Genomic DNA, 24,281 nt, shown 5'->3' with positions numbered 1-24,281 from the left:
CTGAGGTCTTACTCTCATCATCATCATTATCACCATCCTCATTTTTTTGTTTTCTTTTGCTTTTTGTTGAATTATGAATCATTTTACATCATTTCCTAGTGCTAATGATTACTACGTGTCCTGACAGTTTCTTCTCCGTTAATAAGGACTTTTATGGAATTTTATGATTGGGTTCCTCCTTCCTCTGCCCCTAATTCATATGCGCAAAGACAGTTGTGTTATTATCTTGTCATCATCATCACCACCATGATCACTGTAGTTGTCATCATCATCATTATCATCATCATCATCGTCCTTTTTTTGTCTTATTTGTCCAAAGCTATGAAGCAATTTTGCATCCTTTCCTTATGATAATAATCGATAGGTGTCCTGTTCCTTCTCCATTAACACAGATTAAATTCTGTGAATGGGTTTCTCTCTATGCACAAAAAAACAGTGGTGTTAAATGGTTAACACTGAGGTATTATTATTATCATCTCATCATCATCGTCGTCGTCATCACCATAGTCATCATCATCATCATCATCATCATTTTTTGTCTGATTTATCAAAAGTTAATCAATTTACATCCTTTCCATATGATTCTAATCAATAGGTGTCTTGGCTGTTTCTTCTCCATTATTAAGGGCTGAATTCTGTGAATGGGGTTTTCCGCTGAAGGGCATGCAGACACGGGCTGCGGGGGGAAGGGGACATGCTCTTAAGTCATCCAGCCAGCCAACCAGCTCCCCTTGCTGAATAGATGCGCGATCACCGAAACGCGAGGGGAGGCGCAACGGGCACGGAGCTCCTGGCTCTCTATATCCAGCGGCTCACAGGCGCTCCTGACTCCATTCACTTCAGAGTCCAACATAACCAAGGACCTGTGCAGACTGCTGCGAGACGAGCTCTGGATAGCACAACACGGACAACTGTTTATTTCTCCACTGCCCTTTTGATTTTCTCGAAGGACCTGCACCTTGGGATTATATGATTTTAGAGCTATTAAATACTGTAGTAATAATAGTTTTATTATAGCAAAATAGTCGTGCGTTTTTTTTGTCTATATTGAACAAATCCTCCGAAACAAGGGGAGCTGCGTTTCATGGTTGAGCCTTCAGTAAACTGGGCTGAAGTTGGAGGCTGTTTGTTAATAGGGTGAAGGACAAGTGCAATGCGAGTCAGACTTGTCTCTTGGGATTGTCCCACTTGGGTCTGAGGAGCCATGTCGACCTGCCACAGACAGCCCGGGGAAGAGGAACACAGTCCAATGTGAATAACAAGAGTCAACTTCCAGCCTCTTAAGCTTTTCTGAGTTACAAGCAAGTGCACGGAGTTTGCCTGAGTCCGCTGAGCAGCTCTTACACACCGGTTTCTCTCCCCGAGGGGATGGTTGTGGATCCTCTGGGGCCAGGAGCGACGCTGCGGCTCCTACAGAAGAGCACCTTTTTCTTGTTTGGGGGGAAATCTAAATTAAAGGGAGATGAGAGCCGCACTTTGTTACTTCCTCCTGTGGACGTCGTACCTGCTGCTCGCCACCGCTGAGGTAAAGTTACATGGACTCTGCACAGCCAGAGAGATGGTCTTGAATGAGGTATGGGGCCGGAGAGGCTGTGTCCCTCTGGCCCCTCGTCACACACACACAGTGGTGCGGGGTTTTATTCATGTGTGGGTGTTTGGGTAACGGGGGTCTTGCAAGAGTCCCGCAGAGCGCGCATTTCTCCAACAACTAGACATGGACTTGATGCCCTGATAAAACTAGCTGCTGTAGGACAATAGCCTAAAGGTTTGATTACAGCCTGTAGGGCTCGAATATAAGATTATAGGAGCACCTACATAATTTCAGGCCGATTTACCCTGTATTCAAACAGATATTTTTTAAATTAAAACACAAAATTGCAAGTTAACCTAAGTAACTATTTTAACAACATTATGAATATAGCCTATGAATTCATTCTCCGAGAATGAACAAACACCTTACCAGCTACAGTTACCATGAGGGGCAGTGACTGCGCGCTTTTGAAAGCCAACATCGCGACTGCACTTGGACACATAGGCTATTCCAGTTATTTTTGGCTTTTGTGCCAAATCTGTTTGCAGCCCGAGCCAACTGGGCAAACGTTTTGGTTGGGCTAAGCGCTTTCATGGGAACCGCTCCGGGCGATATAAATAGGCACTGTTCCTGTAAGGGTGCACGGTTTGCTCAACTTGAGATACTTGGAGGACCGCAACAAGTGCAAAGTGGCGAACGGCTGTGAACAAGGGCAGCACTCGCCCCGATTCGAGCCGTTGCATATGGGAACATCACGCCAAATTCCACTATAAAACCTGGCAGTTTAATGTTGCCTCGCTTATCTGCAAAGGAGCATAGTTGGTAAAACATGACTTCAGACCTTTACGAATCATTATGATCCACTCTTCAATTCGGCATGTAGCCTATCTAATCTACTCCAAGTAGTAGGCTACTTAGTTCAATGAAGTTTCAACTTTTAGAAGCGGTTCCCCTGTTATTCCCACAATGGTGTTCCACTAAAATACACTGATGTGAGCAATGGAAAACAAATATAAAAGTTGAGATTTTATTGAAATGAAGTGCTGCTTGACTCATCTATATGCCGAATTTTCCAGAAGATTCCTAAAAGATCTTAAGCCATGTTTTACCAGGTATGCTCCTTTGCCGATAAGCAAGGTAACGTTAAATTGCATTATATTTGAACAGTGTTTGGCTTAACAGCTTCTCCATCCAAGAGAGAACTGAACGTATGGCGGCTAGGGCAGACTTGCTGTAGTTGGCACATAGTTGCAACATTTCTACGGCACTGATCTTCGTGGTGGTTGTTTGAACCTAACGCACTTGTTTACACAGGCAGAGAATTACACGAACGTTTCGAGACCGACTCGACACATCTCTAACCCTCGTTTCTTGTTTGATTTCTTTGCCCCCCCACCTGCCCCCAGAAGGAAGTGGAGATTCCCCAGGAGCTGATAGAGAGACTGTCCCGCAGTGAAATCCACAGCATCAGCGACCTCCAGCGGCTACTGGAGATAGACTCCGTAGGTAAATTCTGCCTCTTGATACTTTTTTATGCACAAGACAGACCTTTGCTCAATTACATTTTAATCATGATCCCGGCCAGATACTGCTCACATGTGTGTGTGATTACTGATACTGCCATAACACAAAGTAGAAGAAAAGGGGTTAGCCTATACTGAATGTAGGTTTGCCTGTAGACCTACAGTATGTAAACTCTTAAGCCCACTAATGGTCACGTTTGAATCATCCTCATACCATTGAGGATGAAGGATTCATTGTGGTGCTCCACTGCAGATTCACTTTTGGGGCATTTTTATGACAGGATTATTCACCCAATGTTGTTGTAAAATGAAAAGACCCATGGGTGCCAACTGGGTATGAGAAGATATGGGCACTTGCCATACCTCTGCCTCAGTGAGTCTAAATTTGATTGTGTTTTATAACTGTAATAGAGAGCAAAGATCAAGCAAAACTTACAGAAATGTATCCAGAAGCCAGATCTAAAATAATAACAGGAGAGCATTCATGAGCAGTGGTCCCTCTCAGTGTCTGTGCTAGACAGTTAGGTGACCTATGTCTAATAATTTATCACAGTGACCAGTAATGCCAGTCACTGATCCATTTATCCCTAAAAATGTAGCTGATGTAGGCAGGTTTTGGTGTTTGGGTGGCAACTGATTAGATAAGCTGCAGGGACTTTGCTGCACCTCTGGGTTCAGTGAAGTGGGGCTGCTCAAAAGAGGAGCCCCGCTGCTTCTGTGCATTCTGCTTGTTATATTCAGCAGGGAATCGGTGTAGTTATGGTTAATTGTAATGGGCTCCTGAAAGCAAACTCAGAAGACATGAGAGGCCATGAGTGCAGTGTTGTACAGGAAATTGCTGAGGGATCTGTGCGCAGGAGGGGGGCTGGGCTGGTAGAGAGAGAGAGTCCAGCCGGCCCAGGCCTGCATGATAAAGCAGCACCCGTGATAGGCACGTCTACTGTACACATGTGACAAAGATGGACTTTCACTGCCAGGTATTTATCCGTGTGGATTCTTTCAGCTGTTGTTACCGCAATAAGCTGGCTTTATGACAAGGAGGCTGCCGCAAATGTTGGCCTGTAAACGGAGGAGGCAGCTCGCAGGTCAGGCAGGCTTCTCCCGCTCCAGTCGTGGTTCTTGGAGGTGCTGGTCCTCTTGTCGCGGGCGACCTGTCTGTCTTAAAGGTAGATTAAGTTACAGGGGTGCGCTGGCACAAGCTGTTTGCCTTCACATGAGCCTCTATTTACACAGGCTTTGGCCATATATCAACTATGGGGCTCTCCCCTATAGATTTGTTGATGGAAATGGGTAATTACTAAATTTGCTATAACAGCCCCAAATGATGTAGACTACCTTACTGGTCATAGCTCATTAGTTACCTAGCTTATATTGGCATTCAGCAAAGCAACATTAGGGGTGATGTTTCAGTATTCTTGTGTCCCCTTTTTCTATTTGCAAAATAAATTATATAACCACTCTATTGCTTTTCTAATAGTCCCATATAAGTGTCATGTTATGACTTCACTCATCCAGTTGTGCTATGAATTTTATTTGCATACCATAGTCACAATCAAATCAGCCTTCACTCCACAGCAGTGATCACATGCTACATTATGCAGGGCCCAGAATAGGTCCCTGCAGTGCCTCTAGCATGAGAAGAGGTGTTTATAATTGAATTAAAATGTCTTTCTTCAAACAGAGGAATGTTTTCCAGGGTAACAGTAGTAGGCTGATTATTATTACGAGGGCATAAATCTGTCTGAGGACCAGGCGTCCCCGCCGGCCCATTAAAAGACTTTTGACGCCAGCCAGGGGGGTATTTTCAGAGCTTTTGTTGCGGATGACCAGGACAGTAAAGTTACCAGTGTGGGTTGGACTGTACATGGCATGGCATGTCAACCAGGGAGGGAGATAGGAAAAGCTAAATTGAAGTGTTTGGTTATGTCAGTGAGGCTAGGGTTAGGGTTAGTTAATGCAGGTGGAATGGCCTATTCAGGAAATCCTCATTGACTTTGTTTTAGCATTTTATTGATGTGGAAAAACTCCAATGTTTTTAGTGGGAGATCATGTTTGTCTTGTTGTTTTTCCCTTTTGAATAACACTATCTTCATAGCCTGTGGCCCCTCAAAGGTTGGAGTCATTATCCAGGATCTCTGTCATTGGAAGGATGACTGTGTATCACAGACTGTAAGGATAGATGTGTCAGTATGACTGGGAAGGCCTGCAGGGCTTATCTAGCTGCTGTGTGTTTTATTTAGTGCCGCTGAGCTGAGAGACGGCTTGCAGGTTAGAGGCCTTGTGTCTGTGCATTTGTCTTTGCATGTGTGTGTGTGTGTGTGTCTGTGTGCGCACGTCCAGCCTGAATGGTGTCTTCAGCTCTGAGTGACAGCTGAGATGACCCGCTGAAGTCTGCTGATGGCTGTCTGGCCCCTGAGGTGCTCCTCTGTCCCCGTCTACCTCTCTGGGCGGCCCCTCAGCCTGCCTGCTCTTATCTCTCTCTCAGAAGGACTTTGACAGAAAAGGGAACCTGACTCTTGACATGGGGCAGAGGTGGAGGAGGGAGCAGGAGGATTCTGGAGCTTGTATTCCTGCTGCACTTCACTCAGGAGCGGAGAGAGTTGTTGTGCAATCTGCTTTGTGCCTGACTAGCTGGCAGTCTGTTTACTTCCAGTACAGTTGGCAGCAGTTCTTATGAACCTAGAGGCCCTCAGAGCCAGACCCACTGTGGCTCCTATCAGCCTTCAACATTAATACCCACATTAAGAACCTTGCTGCCCATGACCTGAACTGATAGTTTGTCAACTCAACCATGTAGCATGTTGAGAGAGAAGGAGTGAAAGAGAGAGAAAGAGACAATTATGGAGACACTTATTATGACAAGTCAACAACATGTTGGTTATTTATACAGGTAGAGAAAGAAGGAGAGAGAGAGAGAGAGAGAGAGAGAGGAGGAGGAGGAAAGGGAGGGAGCCCAGGCCCTTAGCTAATGGTGGGAGTAATTTGCGAGTCATGAAAGCCTGATTCATGGCCGGAGACTGTCTCCTCTCCTCTTTTCGCTTGTCTCAGTGTGAGGACGCTCCGGGCGTGTTATTACTTCTTAGTCACCTGGAACCAACAGGGGGGCGAACCCCTCGCTCCACTTTTCTCTGTCTCTCCCCCTCTCTTTCTTTGCCTCTCATTCTCCCTCTATTTATCTGTCTCCCTTTTCTTTCCTCCTTCTCCCCTGCGTCCCCCTCTCTGATCACTCTGTCCACCTCGTCCCTCTCTCCCTCCTGTTCCTCCTCCACCTCTGCTTTTTTGTGTATAGTTAAAAAAACAACAGAAAGGTCCTTTTGTGGCGCTGAAAAAAGGACTCGTCAGTCCATAAAGGACTTCTTTATGTCCCCTCTCCTTTTCTCCCATCAGCTCTGACATAGCCTGTCTCCGGGTGGCCACCGGTGTGACGCCCTCCCTCACTCCCTGCCTCAATCCCTCCTTCCTTCCCTGACAGGGGGAGATGAAGAGAGGGATAGGGAGGATTGAGAGAGAGAGAGAGAGGGAGAGACGGAGAGAGATACGAGGCGTTCAGCGCACTGGGAGTTCTGTCAGTGACCCGCAGCGTTAAAAGGTTGTTAGGTGGAGAAATCAGCCAGCTGTCACAACGTGTTCCTCTGACAGCAACGCAGACAGGAGTATGTGTGTGTGTGGGGGTGTGTGTAGGAGTGTGTAAGCACGTCTGAATGCATGTACACGAGAGCGTGTGCAACATGTGTATGTGCATGTGTGTCTGTGTAGGTGTGTGTCTTTGTATATTAGCCTGACAGACTGATAGCTCGGCCCAGGCAGCCGGCCTCCGCTCCAGTCAACACTTCCTTTCTCTGCACCTTTGGTTCTGGGTCACTGGCTGTCTGACTGACTGGGTGACAGGCTAGGAGGAAATTCCCTCTCCCCACTCTCACCGAGGGGACGATATTTGGGTTGGGGCTTGACGGACCTGGAAAAAGACGGCATCCGAAAGCAAATAAACAACCAAACCCAGATTAAGACCTTGTATAGGTAGAGGAAAGCCCTTCAGATGACTCTGGTCAGGGAACAAAGGAGCTGGATGAGTGGAACCTGTTTGTCTATGGCTAAGCTTTGTTGTACTGGTGTACATTGGGGTTTAGCTTGTAATGGAGGATAATGAGAGGAGTTTGTGTAGTTGTGTGAAGTGTACAGGTATAGGATTGTGTTACCCAGGTGGGAGGGTATGCAGTACCAGACAAGGAGACCCACCCACTTAGCAAACACTCTCTCAGCCGCAGACTCTGGTCCTAGGGAAAGGGCAGTATCCAGCGAACAAGCTTTATCGTTTTATTGCCGCTTTGGCACTCTTCTATAATCCACCTCATATTCTGGGTGGGGACCAAAACAAGCAAGCTTTATCAGATGACCATGACTGCGAATAAGCTGAACTGGCTACATCAGACTGGAGTTAAAGAGATTTAAGAAGCTAGCACTGCAGCATAACAAAACATGTACTTTTCCGAGCCACCAAGTGATTGAAAAGTAAACATTTTCAAGTAAATGAGAGACACGAAACCACTAATTAGGCACAGGGATAATGGTGGCTGAGCACCACCTGTCAAATGACCACTTTACTCCCTTGCGTGTCTGTGAAGGCTGGTTGTTTTTGAAGGAGCTCGGTGACTCACCTGCATCTAGCTGCTTCATTCCTGGTGGGAAAGTTCCGCCAAACGAGTGAGTGAGGCTGACACACAAAGCGTGTAATTACACCGAGGCCTGTATAAAGCCATGCCACCTATACCCCGTATACTCTGGAATGTTTACCTCAATTTGTGACATCATCAAAAGGCGCCTGCCTGCCAACACGCTGAAGGGAACCCTAAGCCCTTCAGGGAATCAAAGCGTGGGTTACATACTGCACACAAAGTTTACCATCTCATTATGGTCGTGTGACTAACCAACACATTTTTTGTTGTGGAAGGGGTATATAAAACATCAATAGCAGATCACATGCAGCCTTCTGGTGAGGCCTAGTAAGCCACCCACCACATTCATTCACCACCATTAAAGCTCCAGCGGCTGTTGACAGACTCTTTGTTGGTTGATTGGAAAGGCCGATTGGTTGAGTAAGCTTCTTGTGTTTTTTTGTGCATGTGTGTACTCTCTGTGTCACATTAGTAATATGGCTGCCTTCTGTTTTGACGAGGTACGGGAAATGATGTCATTGAGGAGCCCAAGCACCACAAGCACCACAACCACCATAAGAACTACTCCCATCACCATGGTTACAACAACGACCTGAAGAGCTCCCAGCTCCACAGCCGGCGCAAGAGGAGCATCGGTAAGACTGGAATGGAAATTTACTTTACCGTACGGCACAGCATGGTAGTGTCGCCCAGAGATTACATCATGATGACCGAGTGTAGCATACAGTGGCGTGGTGTGAAACATCGCAAGCATAATGTCCCAGCAATACCCAGTGTCTTAAACATCCCTCCCCACATAGTGAGTTCCCAGGAGATGAAATTGATCACTTAACACTCATTTCAAACAAAGCTAATAGTTATGTGGTTTTGATGCAGCTTTTTGTGGCTAAAAGTAACCCTAATGAAGACGTCTACCTAGTATTTATAGCAATCAGGGAATCATGAGAAACGACGGCGGGCAGAGGGTGGGGTGGGGGGGCGCGCGGGGGGGGTGAGGCGTACGTCTGACATGAAGCCTTTTGATTGGCCGAGGCCTCGGAGATCTAAGACACGCGCGTCGGGAGAGAAATATATCCTTAAGCGTGGAAATTCCAGGCATTCAGGGTTCAAGTTGCAGCTCGCCCGGGCCCTGAGTCAGATTGCTTCATAAAACGCCACGCGGTACGATATCTGATCGAGGCCTGGAGAATAGCGTGTAGTGTGTGATGTGTGTGTTAAGACTAGCAGCATGTTCTTTACAGCTCTCCAAGCGTATCATTTAAACCAACGCAGGATATCGTGGCTGATCATATTTCATGTATATGTGCCGTATCATAAGTGTATGATACAGTATACCATTTTGGCAGCTGTCCACAAAAGCCCTCACTTACTGTGCTTGATGCACGTATCACCTTTACGACATAATGGTAACTTACTGTACACTCTCTGTTACATCTTGAGCTTTGAGTGCCTGTCAGAGCATTAAATCTCAAATGAATGCTACTGCCTTCCTCTTTTCACCATGGCCAAGAGGGTCAAAGGCCGTTATTAGCTTTCCTACAGGCGGACATAAAGGTTTCCTGGCCTAGTCACGCTGCATTAGTCCCAGTGAGGGTTTCAAACAAAGGAGCAGTCTCTTTCTGTCTCACCGAGTTGATCCCAAAGCTCCTTAGCTGATATGAGATCAGCTTTTGGGATTGCCTGTCTTCTTAACAGCCTTAAAGGAGGTTGGGTGTGATTTTAGGTAAGATGAATGGCTCCCAAATCAAGTGAGTCATCAAATAATGAGCAGCGAAGGAATGCACGCGGCAGCTGGGAGCGAATAGGAGGGATTACAACAATATATCAGCGTGCGATTGCAATTGGAAAAGGTGTCACTGAACATTTATACAGAACAAATGCATTAACATGACTCCTCCTTCTCTCTCTCTCTCTCTCTCTCTTTCTCTCTCTCTCTCTCTGCAGTAGAGGAGGCGGTCCCGGCGGTGTGTAAGACGCGGACGGTGATCTACGAGATCCCCAGGAGCCAGGTGGATCCCACGGCTGCCAACTTCCTGATATGGCCGCCCTGCGTGGAGGTGAAGCGCTGCACGGGCTGCTGCAACACCAGCAACATGCGCTGTCACCCCTCCCGCAAGCACCACCGCACCGTTAAGGTAAGACACACACACACACACACACACATGCATATAGATACACACATATAGACACGCTTGAATGTATGGAGGCACGCAAGCATGTATACACATAGACACAGAGTCAGAAACACAACTGCATTGTAAAGTTAAACACACAATCTATCTTATTCAGCTGTACTTGCTCCACAAACATCAATGGAGTACACACACACACACACACACACACACACACACACACACACACAATTTCCGCCACTTTTCCTCTCAGCAGGTAAGTAAATCACACAGGAGACAGGTTGACTGACTCCATGGGGGGGGGGTTGGGTCAGCCTGTCTTCCTTCACGCTCCTCTCCTCCCTCACTCCCTGCTTCCTCCGCATCTCCTCTTCATCTCAATCTGCCCCTCTCCTCTGAGCCTTGGCCACCACCCAAACAGCTCCCATAACCCCTCCGCTCAAAATCAGACCCCTCTTCACCCACCTCAACCCCGCTGTCCCCTCTCCCCTTCTCTCCTTCCATTACAGCCGCCCCTAACCCCCCCCCATCTCTCCCTCCCTCCCTCCCACCTCTCTCTTCATCAATCTATCCCATGTTAGGCGCGAGGCCAAGGTGGCTGTGCCAGGGCGGAGGGAGGGGGGGGGGGGGGGGAGAAGAGAAGGAGAGAGAGAGAGAGAGAGAGAGAGAGAGAGAGAGAGAGGATTGTTGGCACCCATAGCCAGGACATCTGTTGAAGGGTAGACCCAAGAGGGATGCTCCGGCCAGATAGACAGAGAGAGAGAAAGAGAGACAAGCAGTCGGTAAAGAAGTCCTGCGTCTTGAGAATGTCTGCGTGTCGCCGGCCGCTGCGCTGCCATTTCTCCACTCTGTTTGTTTGGCCCTTTGTCTTCCCTGGTAGCAGGCAGTCCGGAGGAGAGGAGGTGACAAAGAGAGAGAGAGAGAGGGGGGGGGGGGGGTTGCACTGTTCTCAGAGGCTCTTTGGCATCGGTAGCTTAAAAACATGTCCTTCTGTTCAGGCTCAGAGGAGACAGTGTGGCTGGAGCTGAGTCGTATTTTTTGCCGTATTTACACTACAGCCTGTTCGCTGGTGTTCGGAGGTATGGGAGTCACGTGCTCTGCTCTGCTGAGAGTAAAGAGACTACCGGGGAATAAACAGGATAACCTGGAGGATAATCTGCGTGTGTGTGTTTGTTTGTCTCTTTGTGTATCTGTCTCTGTACTCTATTGTCCCTCTACTCTCTGTAATCATTGTGATCTTGCCTGGCCATGGGCGCTGAGACATTGCTATCTGCTCTCCTGTTCCGCATCACGCCGGGCCTCGCAGGGGATGCCGGGCTTTAAAGATGCCGCCTCGATAGCGCAGAGTAATAAAACAAATACCAACCTCGCCACCGCCGCCGCCTCCTGCCCCTTGGCACACCGGCCCAGGACAGGGGAGATTTCAATAAGGATAGGCGGACATGGTCTCTGGGCTCCAAAATGACCTCCCCTTTGGCCGTAGAGTAGAGAGAGAGAGAGTACCGCTGGGCGGACAAGACGGCCATTGTGGGGCACGGGGCGCTGCATCTAGGGCACAGGGTTTATGGTCAGAAATGCTGAGTCATAATGCGGTGAGAGTTAAGCTCGCCCTCTGATATACAGTGTGTCTGTCTGTCCGTCTGCGAGCTCGTCTGTCTGTCTGTCTGTCTGTCTGTCTGTCTGTCTGTCTGTCTGTCTGTCTGTCTGTCTGTCTGCCAGTCGGTCGGTCCGTTCCAGTGTCTGTCGTCCTCAATAGGAGCTCTGTCTGTGGTCGAGTTGCACTGTGAAGAGGATGGATGGGGAGACGCAGGGAGGAGGAGGAGGAGGAGGAGGAGGAGGAGGAGGGTGGACAAGCGACTAAGGGTTGATTCAGCTATTCTCGGAATGCCGTGTTCCGTGCGACTGCGTCCGTGTCCCCCTCATGACACTGTTAAACCCTCAGGACAAAATGAGCGCACACACACTGTATAGGGACCTTCAAGGGTTTTTGCGGGGCCGTTTTTCCATGTGGTTCCAGCCGCGGGCAGGGGAGCTGAGAGGCGCTGTATCCCTGGAAAGGTCATCCGTCAGGGCTCACTCCGGTCAGGAGACATTCGCCACATTGTGTGTGAGAAACATTGTCTCATGCCAAGTTTTTTTTTCCTGTCTGTCCTCTAAGCAGTTAGTCTGAATAGGGGTTCAGTTTGTGCTTCTCTCTCCGTTTATTAGAAAGCTAAAAATGTTGCCCGTCTACCCCGAGCCTGACTTGTTTTCCTTGTACCGGCCAAGGATGGGAAAAGAACACACCCGCTGTGTTTCTTTCCAGCTCATGCCGCTATGCATTTGTCCAAATGCACCTTTATTTATTTATTCCCCCCTCTTCTCTTTCTCTCCCTCTTTCAGTCTTCTTTTTTCATGCTATGGACGCCAGAAAAAGAGAGCGGGTCTGTGCAGGCCCTGTGCTGTACAAGCCGGGCCTGTTCAGTGGCGGGGTAATAAAAAAGGCAACTTTAAATAGGACTAGCCCGAGGGAGGAGAAGGGGGAGATCTTAAGTCACTCTCGTTCCTCTTCTTCCCTCATTCTCTTGAACTCACTGCTTCTCTTGCACTTTGCTCCATCACTGTGATAAGTGTCTCTAAAATTGTGTGTGTGTGTGTGTGTGTGTGTGTGTGTGTGTGTGTGTGTAGGTTGGCATTTACATTGTTTTTGGATTGTGTGTATGTCTTGGTGTGTGAGGGACACAATAAAAGTGAACAGCCCCCTATAGGGCTGCGCACATAGAGATAAGCGTCTTGCCAGCTATGTAAAGACGGTTCAATACCCGGACACATAAAAGAGAGTGGCGAGAGAGAGAGAGAGAGAGAGAGAGAGAGAGAGAGAGAGAGAGAGAGAGAGAGAGTGGCAAAGAGAATACTTGATGAGCAAATGTGTTTATGTATTCAGACTCGATCAACCCAGCATTCCTTTAACTCCTCATTCAGTCCGTCCCACCTCTCCTCTCTCTCTCTCTCTCTCTCTCTCTCTCCCTCCCTCTCTCCACCTCCTTTTGCACTTTCGGTGACTCCTTATTCACTCCCCAGTGTCCTGGCTCTCTCCTCTCTTTTCCACCAGAGTGATTCCTCCCTATTTCTCACTATTTCTCCGTCTTTTTGGTGTTTTTTATCGCCGAAGGCTGGCTGGCTGGCTGGCTGGCTGGCTGGCAGAACATTCTGGCCATGGGCAGTGTTACTGTGTCATAGTGTTCCTAGAGTTGTGTAATCTAGAGATGGCATTATTTAAAATCCCCTCAGTCAGCATTAATATATCACTTGACATTTTGATGGCACGAAACAAGCCGAAGTTATGTCTGCAATATCCGCCCCTCTCCTCTTTCTCTCTCTCCCTGCCATCTCTTCTCCTCTGGTCCTCACTCTTTCGCCTTTTCCCTCTCACACTCTCTCCCGTCTTTTTCCACCTCCTTCGCCCTCGTCTTCCTCCCCTTCCCTCTCCTCTCCCCCTGCTCTTCCTCCTCCTCGTAGCTCTGTCTTGTGTGCTGAAGGCTACAGCTGTGTCCTGTATTCTGATGGTTTTCTCAGGGCTTCTGGCTCCGAGGCTCGCTAGACGAACTCACTCATAAAACAACAGGTGCTTCTAGACAGGCAGCACTGAGGAGACCACTAGACAGGGTGTGTGTGTGTGTGTGTGTGTGTGTGTGAGAGAGAGAGAGAGAGAGTGAGTGAGAAAGAGCAAGTGAGTGAGTGAATTAACGAGGCAGTGATCGAGATGTGTGCACTTTAGCATGCTTTTGCACATGTATGCCTCGGCGCTTCTTGTGTGTGTGTGTGTGTGTAAATGTCTCCCTATTTGTCCTTCCAATGGGGCAGAGTAAACAGGCCATCAGACAGGCGAAGAATGGAGCTGTCACTCATCCTCTCAGTCATTAACTCTTTAGGCTTCTGCTGGATGTTTGGTCAGTAAGCTCATTGTATTCCTCTTCCTCATACAAAAACCCACTAAGCTAATATTAAGGTAAAATGACTTCTCTATGCACAAAACCCCAAATTAGTGTACGTTAAAATTTGCAGTGACTGTAAAATAAGAGGAAAAATGGGAACACCAAGGTTTTGAAGTGAATTCTCCTCACTTCAGCCCTTATACTGTAAGTATCGCTCTTTGCCTTTGTAAGGTGGCAGAGTGTTATCAGTATCACATCATTTGGCAGTGATAAAGTACATTTTGTCTCACTTGGTTTGGTTTAGTAGCTGGAAACTTTTGATGGCCCTTGAAGCATATGTACAAGTATTTTGGAGGGGTTGGAGAGGGTCGGCACTGCACATCTGTGTAAACGTGAGGAGGAGTGTGTGTGTGTGTGTGTGTGTGTGTGTGTGTGTCCACTCCCCCAGCACAGTGCAGGGACAAGGCCATTAGTGTGAAGCAGCAGCAAGAGGAAGACGGGCCGCAGAGTAATGAAGTGTTGATGGCTGCTGGATCAAAGCGGAGGCTGACAGAGGCCAGGCGGATATAGCCACAGTGCTGAGTGTGGGGGTCCACACATCTCCCTGCACTGGCCCCGGCCCCGACCCCGACACACACACACACACACATTGACAATTACCTCAGTGGCAGTGGGTCAGATCCGGGTGTTGGGGGAAGCAGTAGCTGTAGCCCTGCGGTTGTGTGGGACCCTGACTTACGGGGTGTTTCATAAATAAAGGACAGTGCGACGGCGATACAGTGAGCATGATTTATGGTCGTCTGAGGGGTCCTGTGGATTACGGGGGGGTGGGGGTGGGGGGGGGTGGGGGAGATGGGAGTGAGGGGCCTCCCTGTTTGAAGTCCCATGCAGCTGTGAATTATTTTCCCTTTGATTCACTCAATGCTCCTCTGCTAGATGAAGAGGGGTGAGGGAGTTTGTGTGCGTGCATATGTGTGTGTGCATGTATACGTGTGTGTGTGTGTGTGTGTGGGTGTGTGTGTGTGTGTGCGCCGGGGGTTGCGGCGAGGGTCAGAGACCATGGGAGCGTTCCGACCAAGCCAGAAGCCGGAGAGTTTGGCTACCGCCGCACCGGCTGGAATGCATCAGCTAGAGCAAGGAAAAGTAGCAGCCGTATTTTAATCATATTTTACTTCATCTCTCTATTTTCCTTTTCACTCCTCCTCTGCTGTCCTCCCTTTCTCTCTCTCTCTCTCTCCCCCTCTGACTTCATCCTCACCCTCCACCTCTCTCCTCCTCTCTAAATAGTTGCTCTCTCCGTCCTTTCTCTCACTCTCTCCTGTGCTCTTTCTTTCTCTCGCATTCGTCTTCCTTCACCTTTATGCTTCCTATACGCAGCACTGCAAAAGAGCCATCCCTCCTTTCCTCCCTCTATTTTTACACCTTTATCCCTCTATCAATCTCTGCCATTCACTCTGTATCTTTTTCGGTCTCTGCCTCTCTCTAGCATTTTCTCCCTCTCCCACCTTATTTACTTTTCCCTCTCTAAGTGCTCAGTAATGTCTTTTTCATCTGCAATTTTGGATGCTCTCCACCTCTCTCTGGGTTGCCTCTTTTGTAGAGTTTCTCTCACATGAAGAGGAGTTTCCCTAAAACTTTATCAGACGTGCCTTTTAGATAGAGACAGCTGAAATAATGAAATCCTTCTCTCAGGAGGTGATACACAGAGGCTGTTAGCGTGTGTGTGTGTGTGTGTGTGTGTGTGTGTGTGTGTGTATTCTGTTATTCTGTGAAGACATGGGTAGGAGGGAAGGAATAGATGAAAAGATTACATCTTATTGGATTCTTTGATATTTGATATTGGCTGATGGTTCTCTCGAGGAGAAGGGAAGGCAACACAGGCTGTGGTTGGGGGCAGAAACACACTCACATCTGGTGACCCATCACTGTGAGAGAGAGAGAGAGAGAGAGAGAGAGAGAGAGAGAGAGAGAGAGAGAGAGAGAGAGAGCGGTGTGTGTTGTGAAGTGCCTTTTTGGCACTGCAGGCCTGCGTGCCACATGACAAATGCTCTTCTTGCTTCCTCTCTTCTCCCCACACCACCTATGATAACCTCCCCCCCCACCCCCCACCACCCCACCCCATCACTCTGAGAGGCTGGGTGGGGTAGGGTGGAGGAGGGAGTCGGGGGTCTGGGCTGTTGCCGCTGATGTTCAAAGCCTGCGTCTTCTCTCTGCCCTCCGTGGTTTGCTCTCTCACTTTCTCTCCCTCTGCACATCATCATGCCTTTCTTCTGGGTGTCATTTCTTCTTTCTTTCATTTCATAAGACAGACAGATAGACAGACAGACCCCCCCCCCCCCCCGCATTCCCACCCCCACCCCCTCTGCCAAACAACCCCCATCTCTCGTCCACTCACTCATGGCCGTGGCATTTCAATGAGAACTTTTTTTTTCAAGCAGGAGGGGGGCAAGTTGTGTCTCCTTCGCCTAATTTCCCTCCTGACAGATGAATTGCCACCCTCCCCCTCTTCCCTCCCTCTCCATTCTCTATACCCCAACACACACACACACACACACACATACGCTCTTATTTATTTTGCTTGATTCTGTCCCGTTCCCGATGGCCCGCGGTGCACATCCACATCCCCGTTGTGTTTTCCTTGGAAGGCCGGACCCAAACTTTCCCCTCCATCATGCTCTCATCAGTGCTTCGCGCTCGGGGAATTCCCAATTAACCCGACCGGGACAATCGGCTTCACACAGAGGGCCGCAGAGACCCCCGAGGAAGGCCGGGGACAAACCGGGGAGGGGGGGGGGAAGCGGGGGGGAGGGTTGGAGGGGGGGGGGTCCGTACTTCCCAGAACCCTCTGGATCGGATATCATTCCACAGCCGCTCGAGGGACTCTTTCTCAGGGCCCGGCTTTCTAGGGAGTTTAGAGCTGTTTGATTTATACATAGCGAGTGCGGGGCCCCTTGTCGTAGCACGGGGGTCTCTTTATGATGTATGTTTATGTGAGGAGTCATTGACTCGGCGCTGGATAGGAAGCCGGTGTTCCTTGGAGGAGGAAGAAGCGGTTTAAAATGGAGGAAGACTGAATTAAATATGAAGGTAAATATTTGCCCGGAGTGTGGCCGAGCCACGTAGGGACACTGGCTGACATGGCGGCTCGGGGGCAAAGAGTGTGAAGCCCGCAGCATCAACGCCTTCTCCTAACGCCGCTCAGTCAATATGCCAGGACAGAGGAGTGGAGGGGGATTCAGGAGTGACAGAAGACAGAGTGGGAGGAAGGAAACGAGAGAGAGCGGGGGAGAGATTGAAAATGAAAGCTGGGACAGAGAGTGTGTGTTGACAAAGTGGGCAGAGCGGAGGCTGTTTGAGATGTATTGTAGCACAGAGATACACATTCAGAAACAAGCACCCATGCAAACATGAAAGAGTGTGTGTGTGTGTGTGTGTGTGTGTGTGTGTGTGTGTGTGTGGTTAGTCCTGTGGGGTGTGTTTTTAACCCTGCTGTGTAAGGGGCAAGGTGACAAGCCTACCGCTGGGCTTCTCAACAAGAGGTCCTATCGCTTTATCCCTCTGTCAATAGCTGTTTGTCTGACCAACAGTGTGTGTGTCTGTGTGTGTCTGGGTGTGTGTGTGTGTGTGTGTGTGTGTGTGCATTAGTCATTAGGATCGGCCTCAGTAGTAGGTGTCAGGCATGGCTGACTTTCTTGGCTTCCCATTGGCTACCTCTGAACCCCCCCCCCCCCCCCCCCCAGCTCAGACATACATTCCCGTAACCAACGGCAGCGGAGCCGTCCACAGAGACAGCTGCATCTCTCATCTCTCATCTCTCTCTCTCTCTCTCTCTCTCTCTCTCTCTCCCTCTCTCTCTCTCTCTCTCCCTGTCTTTCAATGAGAGAATTTGAGTAAATGGTGTTCGTCGTTTTCTGGGAAAATCCAGTGGTCGATCACGTCATTATGTGACACCGTCTGGTAGATAACACTGAACTTAAGATAAGATCTCTATCTGCCGTTGTCAGTGTTAGTAATGAATTTCCTCGGAGGGTTACCCAGAGCCTCAATGTAATAGGTAACACATGAATGTCATCCAATGCTAGTCATGATCACGGTCAGTGCTCCCCCCCTCTTCCTTAAATAATCCCCTCCGTCTGCACACACACACACACACACACACACACACACACACACATACACACTCCTATTCCCTAATGAGTGGGATGGTCCAAGGAATGTACACAAATCTAACACCCCATCCACCCCCCCTCTCTCTCTCTCCCCCACCTCCAGTTCCCCGCTCTGGCCCTTTCACCCTCTCTCACTGTGTCAGGGCCCGATAACAGCAAACACACCACCGCTAACCCAGACACCATTGTCCTCTGTTTGCTCACCGCATACCTCCACTGCTTGCTTTACCCTCTTTTTCACTCCCTCTCTTCTCTCTCCTTCCCTGGAATGAAACAGAATGAAACTGTTGCGAAGGAGAGAGGAGCTGGTGAAACCGCTGCTGCACGTCTTCTTTCTCCCACAGCTTTTTTGCATGTCTGCCTCACCAGGCTGTGATCCAGGCATTGTTGCAGGGCTGACACTCGCTGTGTGAATGTCAACATTATATTGTGTTATATCAGACGGCGTTGGTATGTTCGTTCGTCTGCGTGACTGATTCACCGACGAGAGCCGCGCTTGGCTGCGAGCCATCGCAGGATAGAGGAAGAAAGCCTCTCATCTGCTTTGGCACTCCGTGTGTGTGTGTGTGTGTGTGAGCCTCATGCCCGACTGCATAGCCGTGTTGTTCATAACACCAGAGAGTGTTGGGAGATTGCAGGCCAATATCCTCTCTCGTGCAATGACCAGGAAGATAGGTGAAGCGAGGGATATTGTTTCCATGTGGCCCCCAGGCCCTCAGTGGTTGATGGGAAGGCTACCTGCCCTTGGCACTTAGATCAGAGAGACAAAAAGCATGTAGCCACCTCCCCTGTGTTACACAACAAGATCATCATAACCTCCACGCAACCTCCTCTATTCAGCTTTCATCTAAGCTTCAACCAACACCACCTATTCATAACCCTCCGAGGATTGGTCCCTCTCATTATTAGCTGTTAGGTGGGAAGTGGAGGTCAGCGCTGTTGTGTTAAACTGAGAGGGCGTTAGCGGGACTCAAGGATAGGAATTCCTGCCTTGCTTTTGTGTTTGCTAGATTGCCAAGGGCTGCCTGGTGGGGTGAGAGAACACATTCAAGAGTCACTGTCTTTCCTGTTCGGATTAGACCTTGTAAATTTAAAGTTTTGTGTGCTCTCGTCAGGCAAAGTCGAGCAACACTTTCCCTAACCCATGAAGAAATATTAATGTGGTTTATAGCAGGCCTGCATGTCGGGGCATGGCGAGGGAGTTTAGGTGTGTGTCTGTCTGGATGTGGATGCTCCAGGCCCGCAGAGACAGAGGGGGGGGATCTCCCAGCCTCTCTTCTCCTGCCAGAGTAAACCTTCCCTGGGCCTTAGGGCGTACACCGCTCCCCCCTACCCTCCATCCCTCTTCTCCTATTGTTTGAGCTTAGTTGGGCAGGGTCATACGCTCCGTCCAATATTTACACACCTGATCAACAGCCTGTAGAGCACACAGCGAGCGGAACCCAATGCATCAGCCCCAATGGAATGCTGCCGCCACACTTCAAACACAGCGAGGCGAAGTGATGGCCGTCGGCGCTGGCGTTTTTATGAATCGGTTTATGAAAGAGTCATCAGTCACGGCGCTACGCCTCTTGATGCGAGCGAACGGGGAAAGAGTGTATACATTCATTGACGAAAGACAGAGCAGGAGTAATGATGGCGCTGGACTTGGCTCTGGAGCTAACCTTACTCTCTCTCCCTCTCTCAGGTGGCCAAGGTGGAGTACGTGAGGAGGAGACCCAAGCTGAAAGAGGTCTTTGTGCGGTTAGAAGACCACCTGGAGTGTGTGTGCACGTCGCAGCACCACGTGGCGGAGCACTCAGATGCAGACACAGGTAAATATGGCCCGCAAGCTTATCCTACATCATTATAACATTGTCCCAAATATTGTCCCAACATTGTCCTATTGCAGGAATGTCGCTCTGAGTTTGATGGCTGAGTCCCGCCCTCATCCCCATGTTCCCATGCCTTGTCTTGCTCTACTGCTTCTCCTCATGTCTGTCTGGTGGTCTTTCTCTCTGTCTGGCTCTTTGGCTTTGCACTGGATGACCTTTTACGAGGCAGACACACCTGAGCGCTGGCCCCCTATTGCAAAACTGTAAAGCTTGAGTATGTATGTGTGTGTGCTTGTGCATTCTTAGACGAGGATGTGCGTGTGAACGTGTATGTGTGTGTCAAAGGAGGCTGTCCAAAGGCTGCTTGGCTTGACAGCAGGTAAATCCGCCAGTGCCTTGATCTGAAACCTTTCTCTCCCTTGGAGCAGATAAGGGCTGCGATGTGTGCTGATAAGGCATCTGAAGTATTTATAGTGTGTCATATCATTGCGCTCTCTGCTTCTGTCCCGGGGCTGTTGTACCTCTCTCTGTACCATAAACCCTGCTTCTTGCTGCTAACCCTCCTTCCTGTCCACCCTCCCCAACTTTGTGTTTTCAGGCCACCGTAGGGCTAAAGGTAAAAAAAGGAAACCTAAAAAGCTAAGGCCCAGCAAGGATTTATTGGCGACATAATAAACTTGCACTCATTACCCAAAGTCCACTGGAGAGCTGTGAAGGGAACAGGTAGGACTTTAGCACCACGGCGACCCCTCCCTGCCTAATCACCCTCCTGGCACAGCACTGGCCCAATCAGGGCGCAGAGAGGGCCCACCAATCACCGTCACCAATCACACCACAACCAATCAGTGTGAGGAGAGGGAGGGCTGAAGAGTGCCATGCTTTGTGCCCCACTGCTGCATGTTGATTTTGTGGCCTGCTGAGCATGCTACTACTTTGTATCACAGTTTTATGCTTGCGTGTGTTTGTGTGCACTGTGTTTTTGTAGTGTTGTAAGACAGCACCCATCTCATGTGTTGCCCCGTTGTAAATGAACATACCCCCCTCTCTTTTATTTTTCTCTCTCCTTCGCCATATCATCTTGTCATCACCAACATTTGTCCATCTGTCCTCTCATCTCTGTCTGTCTGTACATTTTTTATGATTGTACTTGGCATCTGTCCATCTGCCTGTTTGTCTCTCTGTCCCTGTAAGAGAGAGAGGGGTTGTTTGTAATGTCTTGTTTTATGCCACATAAGCTTTCTTGCCCAGCTCACTGACTTGTACTCAGGGCTGAATCACACACACACACACATTTTGACTGGACATAAATGATGACTGGTCTGATCACTTTCTTTGAAATCAGGAGGAACATGATTCAAAATGCTATGGGCCTTGTGTGTGTTGTGTCAACTTGTTTGAAATGCATGACCAAATTGATGTAATTGGGCACAAAATGCAAAAATCAAATTAGCTTTTTTTCATGATATACCCATGTTGTCTTTTCTTTGAAAATGCCAATGCTAATGTTAGCTTTTGTTCTCTCTGCTATAGTGGACGTGAGGTGAGACCAATCAGAACAAGGGACTTCGGTGTGGGAGGGGCTAAAGAGCGGATGCCACCAATAGGAGACCTGCTCTGTCCCCTCCCCAACCCCACGCCATCGCCTTTTAGAGACAAACTTTCTGTAAAGATGAGAGACTGAAAAAGACAGACATGATTAAATAAGATGCCAAAGGTGCTTTTTTACCATAACCAGTGATGATGACTTCCTCTGTGGTGCAGCACAGACCCAGTCAATTGAACACTGATGCTGATGAGGAAGATGAGAAGATGATGCTGTGGAGCTTGGGCAGAGCAGAAAGGCGCCGAAGAGGAGGACGAAAGGTTTGTGACAAACTTTGTGTGAACAAGGCGCACAACAGAAGTGGCTATGGACCATTTGGATCAAGCTTTGCTGGGGAATCTGTTGCCCTGATTCAGCCATGGATGACCTCCAGTTGGACAACGTAAAGATGCGAACACAGAGCTGTGTGGGTCTGCCTGCCCTGCCCAGTGTAAATGATTCTTATATGCACAGTCAGTGGAGGAAAGACAGAAAGAAAAAGGAAATGAGAGAGAGCGAGATGTGAAAGTGTTTTTTTTCCCCAAAAGAACTCTGCATGGTGCACCGAACAATCTTGAGTTTTTGGATGCTTTGTTTTGAGTCAAGAGGACATCTTCTTCTCTGAGACCTCTGGTCGTCTGGGACTGTGTCCAGTTGCCATGTACAGTTTGACTTGAAAAGGAAGGCTCGCCGCTACTTGCAAACTATTTATACGTGTGAACGTTTGGTTTCTCTCCCTTCCAGCACAAACGAAAGGAAGAAAAAAGAAAGACATTGTTATGGTTTTGGAGACATGCAAGAGTCCTGTCTGGTCTGGTTCTCTGTAAGCAATCTCAATGTCATTTTTTTTTAGTCGTTGTTACTCTTGTCCATGTTTCTTATTATATTACAGTATATCTGAATGATGTCAAGTCTTGTATATGGTCTGGATATGTGTGTGCAAGGAGGAGATGTAAGATGAACGAGTCAGTACCGGAAGATGCTTTATTTTTGTTATGAAATATATTATGCTTACTTATATCCAAGCAGGAATTATGTTTATTTCTTTTGTTGTGGTTGAATGCCTGTATTTAATCCATGGAAAAGATGCAAAAATGGGGGGAGGGGGGATAATGGAGTAGATAAGGGAGAAGAGGCTGCCAGTCCTAGTTAGCTTGTATGGAGGTGCATTAGCAGTGCTGCACTGTCGAATAGAACAGAACACAGGGCTGTGGAAGGGGGGTTGCAGGGGCTCAAACATGGCAACGTCATGGCGGGAGACCATACTGTAGCCTATTCTACAGCCATAATAAACACTGCCCACTCGTGTATGTAACCAGAGTGCCATTTCACACAAACACGCCTACAGTACATTATAGAGTGTGCGCATGCCACTCACACACAAGCACACTAAAACCCTATGTTAGAGCCGCTTTAGTGTGAAAGTATGTGTGTGTGAAAGATAGATAGGGTGTGTGTGTGTGTGTGCGCACACATTTATTCTCGTACGTGAAGCTACTTTTCACCCATATCACACTACCATTGATAAGGATGATGCCCAGTCCGCTTTACTAGCACACATGTTGTTCCTACAAAGAGCAAAGTCCATCTCGACGAGCTGAAAGAGTGAATGAGTGAGCAAAGCAAACCAACAAGTGCATGAATGGGCTCCCTGTTAGCCAGGCTTTCCTCCTCCATTGACAGGAGAACAAACGTCTGATCACTCCACCCTTCAAAGGAACTCACTCCGTATACAGCCACACGCCATAAGGGCAGATGTTGACGACTTCTCTGTGGAAGCCTGGTCACAGTACAGTGCTGGCGGCCTGAACCCGTGTCCCGATGGCACAAATAATTGCTTCCTCACCAGTTCCTGTAACGCTGATGAATGTGTAACCAGGCCAGCACAGTACAGCTCACCCGTCTTCTGCCCCGTGTTTAAACCAGGAAATCCATTTTTCTTACGGTGACCTGGGGAAGGAGTCACAGTGGGGGTTATCGCATTGAGTCAGAGGTTCGAGCCAAGAGAGTGAGTCTTGTTACTGTGCAGTGTGACGTGTGTCCACTGTGAAGAGAGTCAAACAAAAACATTGTCATTGAGACGTGGCTGTTATCAGGTGCTGCTGAGTTGTGAGTGTCAGATCTTCCACACACAGTCCACGTCAATCAACTGAGGATCAGTCGACTGGTGCTATATTTATAAGTCTGAAGTTTCACCGCCATTTTGCAATTCCATTCACATTTACATCCATGCGAGACTGGGTTGTCAATAAACAAGGGACCATGCTTAAGAGCTATTACACATGCCATTACACTATCACTAAGCCTTTATTATTTTTCATTTGGGCCTCCATTGGATAAAGACAGCAATGATCATAATTTATATATTTATGTTTTCAATAATAAATATATTTCTGCTTATCAAATTGTTCACTGAATGTTGAGTCGCATCATTTTTTTTTTTTTTGCATGGTTACTCAAGTATGGTGGAGATTTGGGGATAAATAGAGTTATGGAATAGAGTTTATGTATCAGAAACTGAGGGCAGAGACAGTCAGAGGGGTACAGAGTGAGGCTATGGGAAATAGAAATCAAGAAATTGAGCAGGACAAAACTGAAAAAAGAGGAAAGGAAGGGGTAGCCTAGAGGTTAGAGAGGCCGTCCTGTAACTGGAAATTCACAGATTTGACCCCAACACCAGCTACTGTGTCCATCATCAGACACTGAACTCTTAACCTGCTCACTCATTTTGGATAAGAGTGTGTGTGTGTAAAATGAAAATGTAAATGAAAGATAGGAGATTATAACATGTGTGGGTGCTGCTGCCGGAGGTAGGACAGGAGCTGGATGTGAGGAAGGCGGTGTATGCAGGAAATGTGAGCTTTTATCAGGCTTGAGGGCTGAGCAGGACCTGGGCTGTCTTCCAGCATCCACCAGCACAAGACGGGAGGTGCTGGGGGCTTT

At 48.4% G+C, this 24,281-nt stretch overlaps 1 protein-coding gene across 2 annotated transcripts; it reads left to right on the top strand.

Moving 5' to 3' along the window:
- The first annotated feature begins 854 nt into the window (after positions 1–854).
- pdgfab (platelet-derived growth factor alpha polypeptide b) lies at positions 855–23,748 on the top strand. 2 transcript variants are annotated; one of them, XM_071914868.2, is made up of 6 exons: positions 855–1,525; positions 2,941–3,037; positions 8,228–8,362; positions 9,672–9,862; positions 19,630–19,756; positions 21,287–23,748. In XM_071914868.2, exons 1-6 carry the CDS (start codon positions 1,463–1,465, stop codon positions 21,298–21,300), a joined length of 627 nt encoding a protein of 208 aa, XP_071770969.1. In that variant the 5' UTR covers positions 855–1,462; the 3' UTR covers positions 21,301–23,748. The 2 variants fall into 2 exon arrangements, with proteins under 2 accessions (XP_071770969.1, XP_071770959.1); XM_071914858.2 differs by having other exon boundaries at positions 2,938–3,037.
- The last annotated feature ends 533 nt before the right edge of the window (positions 23,749–24,281 follow it).

This window comes from Centroberyx gerrardi, chromosome 7 (assembly GCF_048128805.1).
Source record: "Centroberyx gerrardi isolate f3 chromosome 7, fCenGer3.hap1.cur.20231027, whole genome shotgun sequence".
NCBI lineage: Eukaryota > Metazoa > Chordata > Actinopteri > Beryciformes > Berycidae > Centroberyx > Centroberyx gerrardi.
This window is presented reverse-complemented; position numbering and strand designations above follow the sequence as displayed.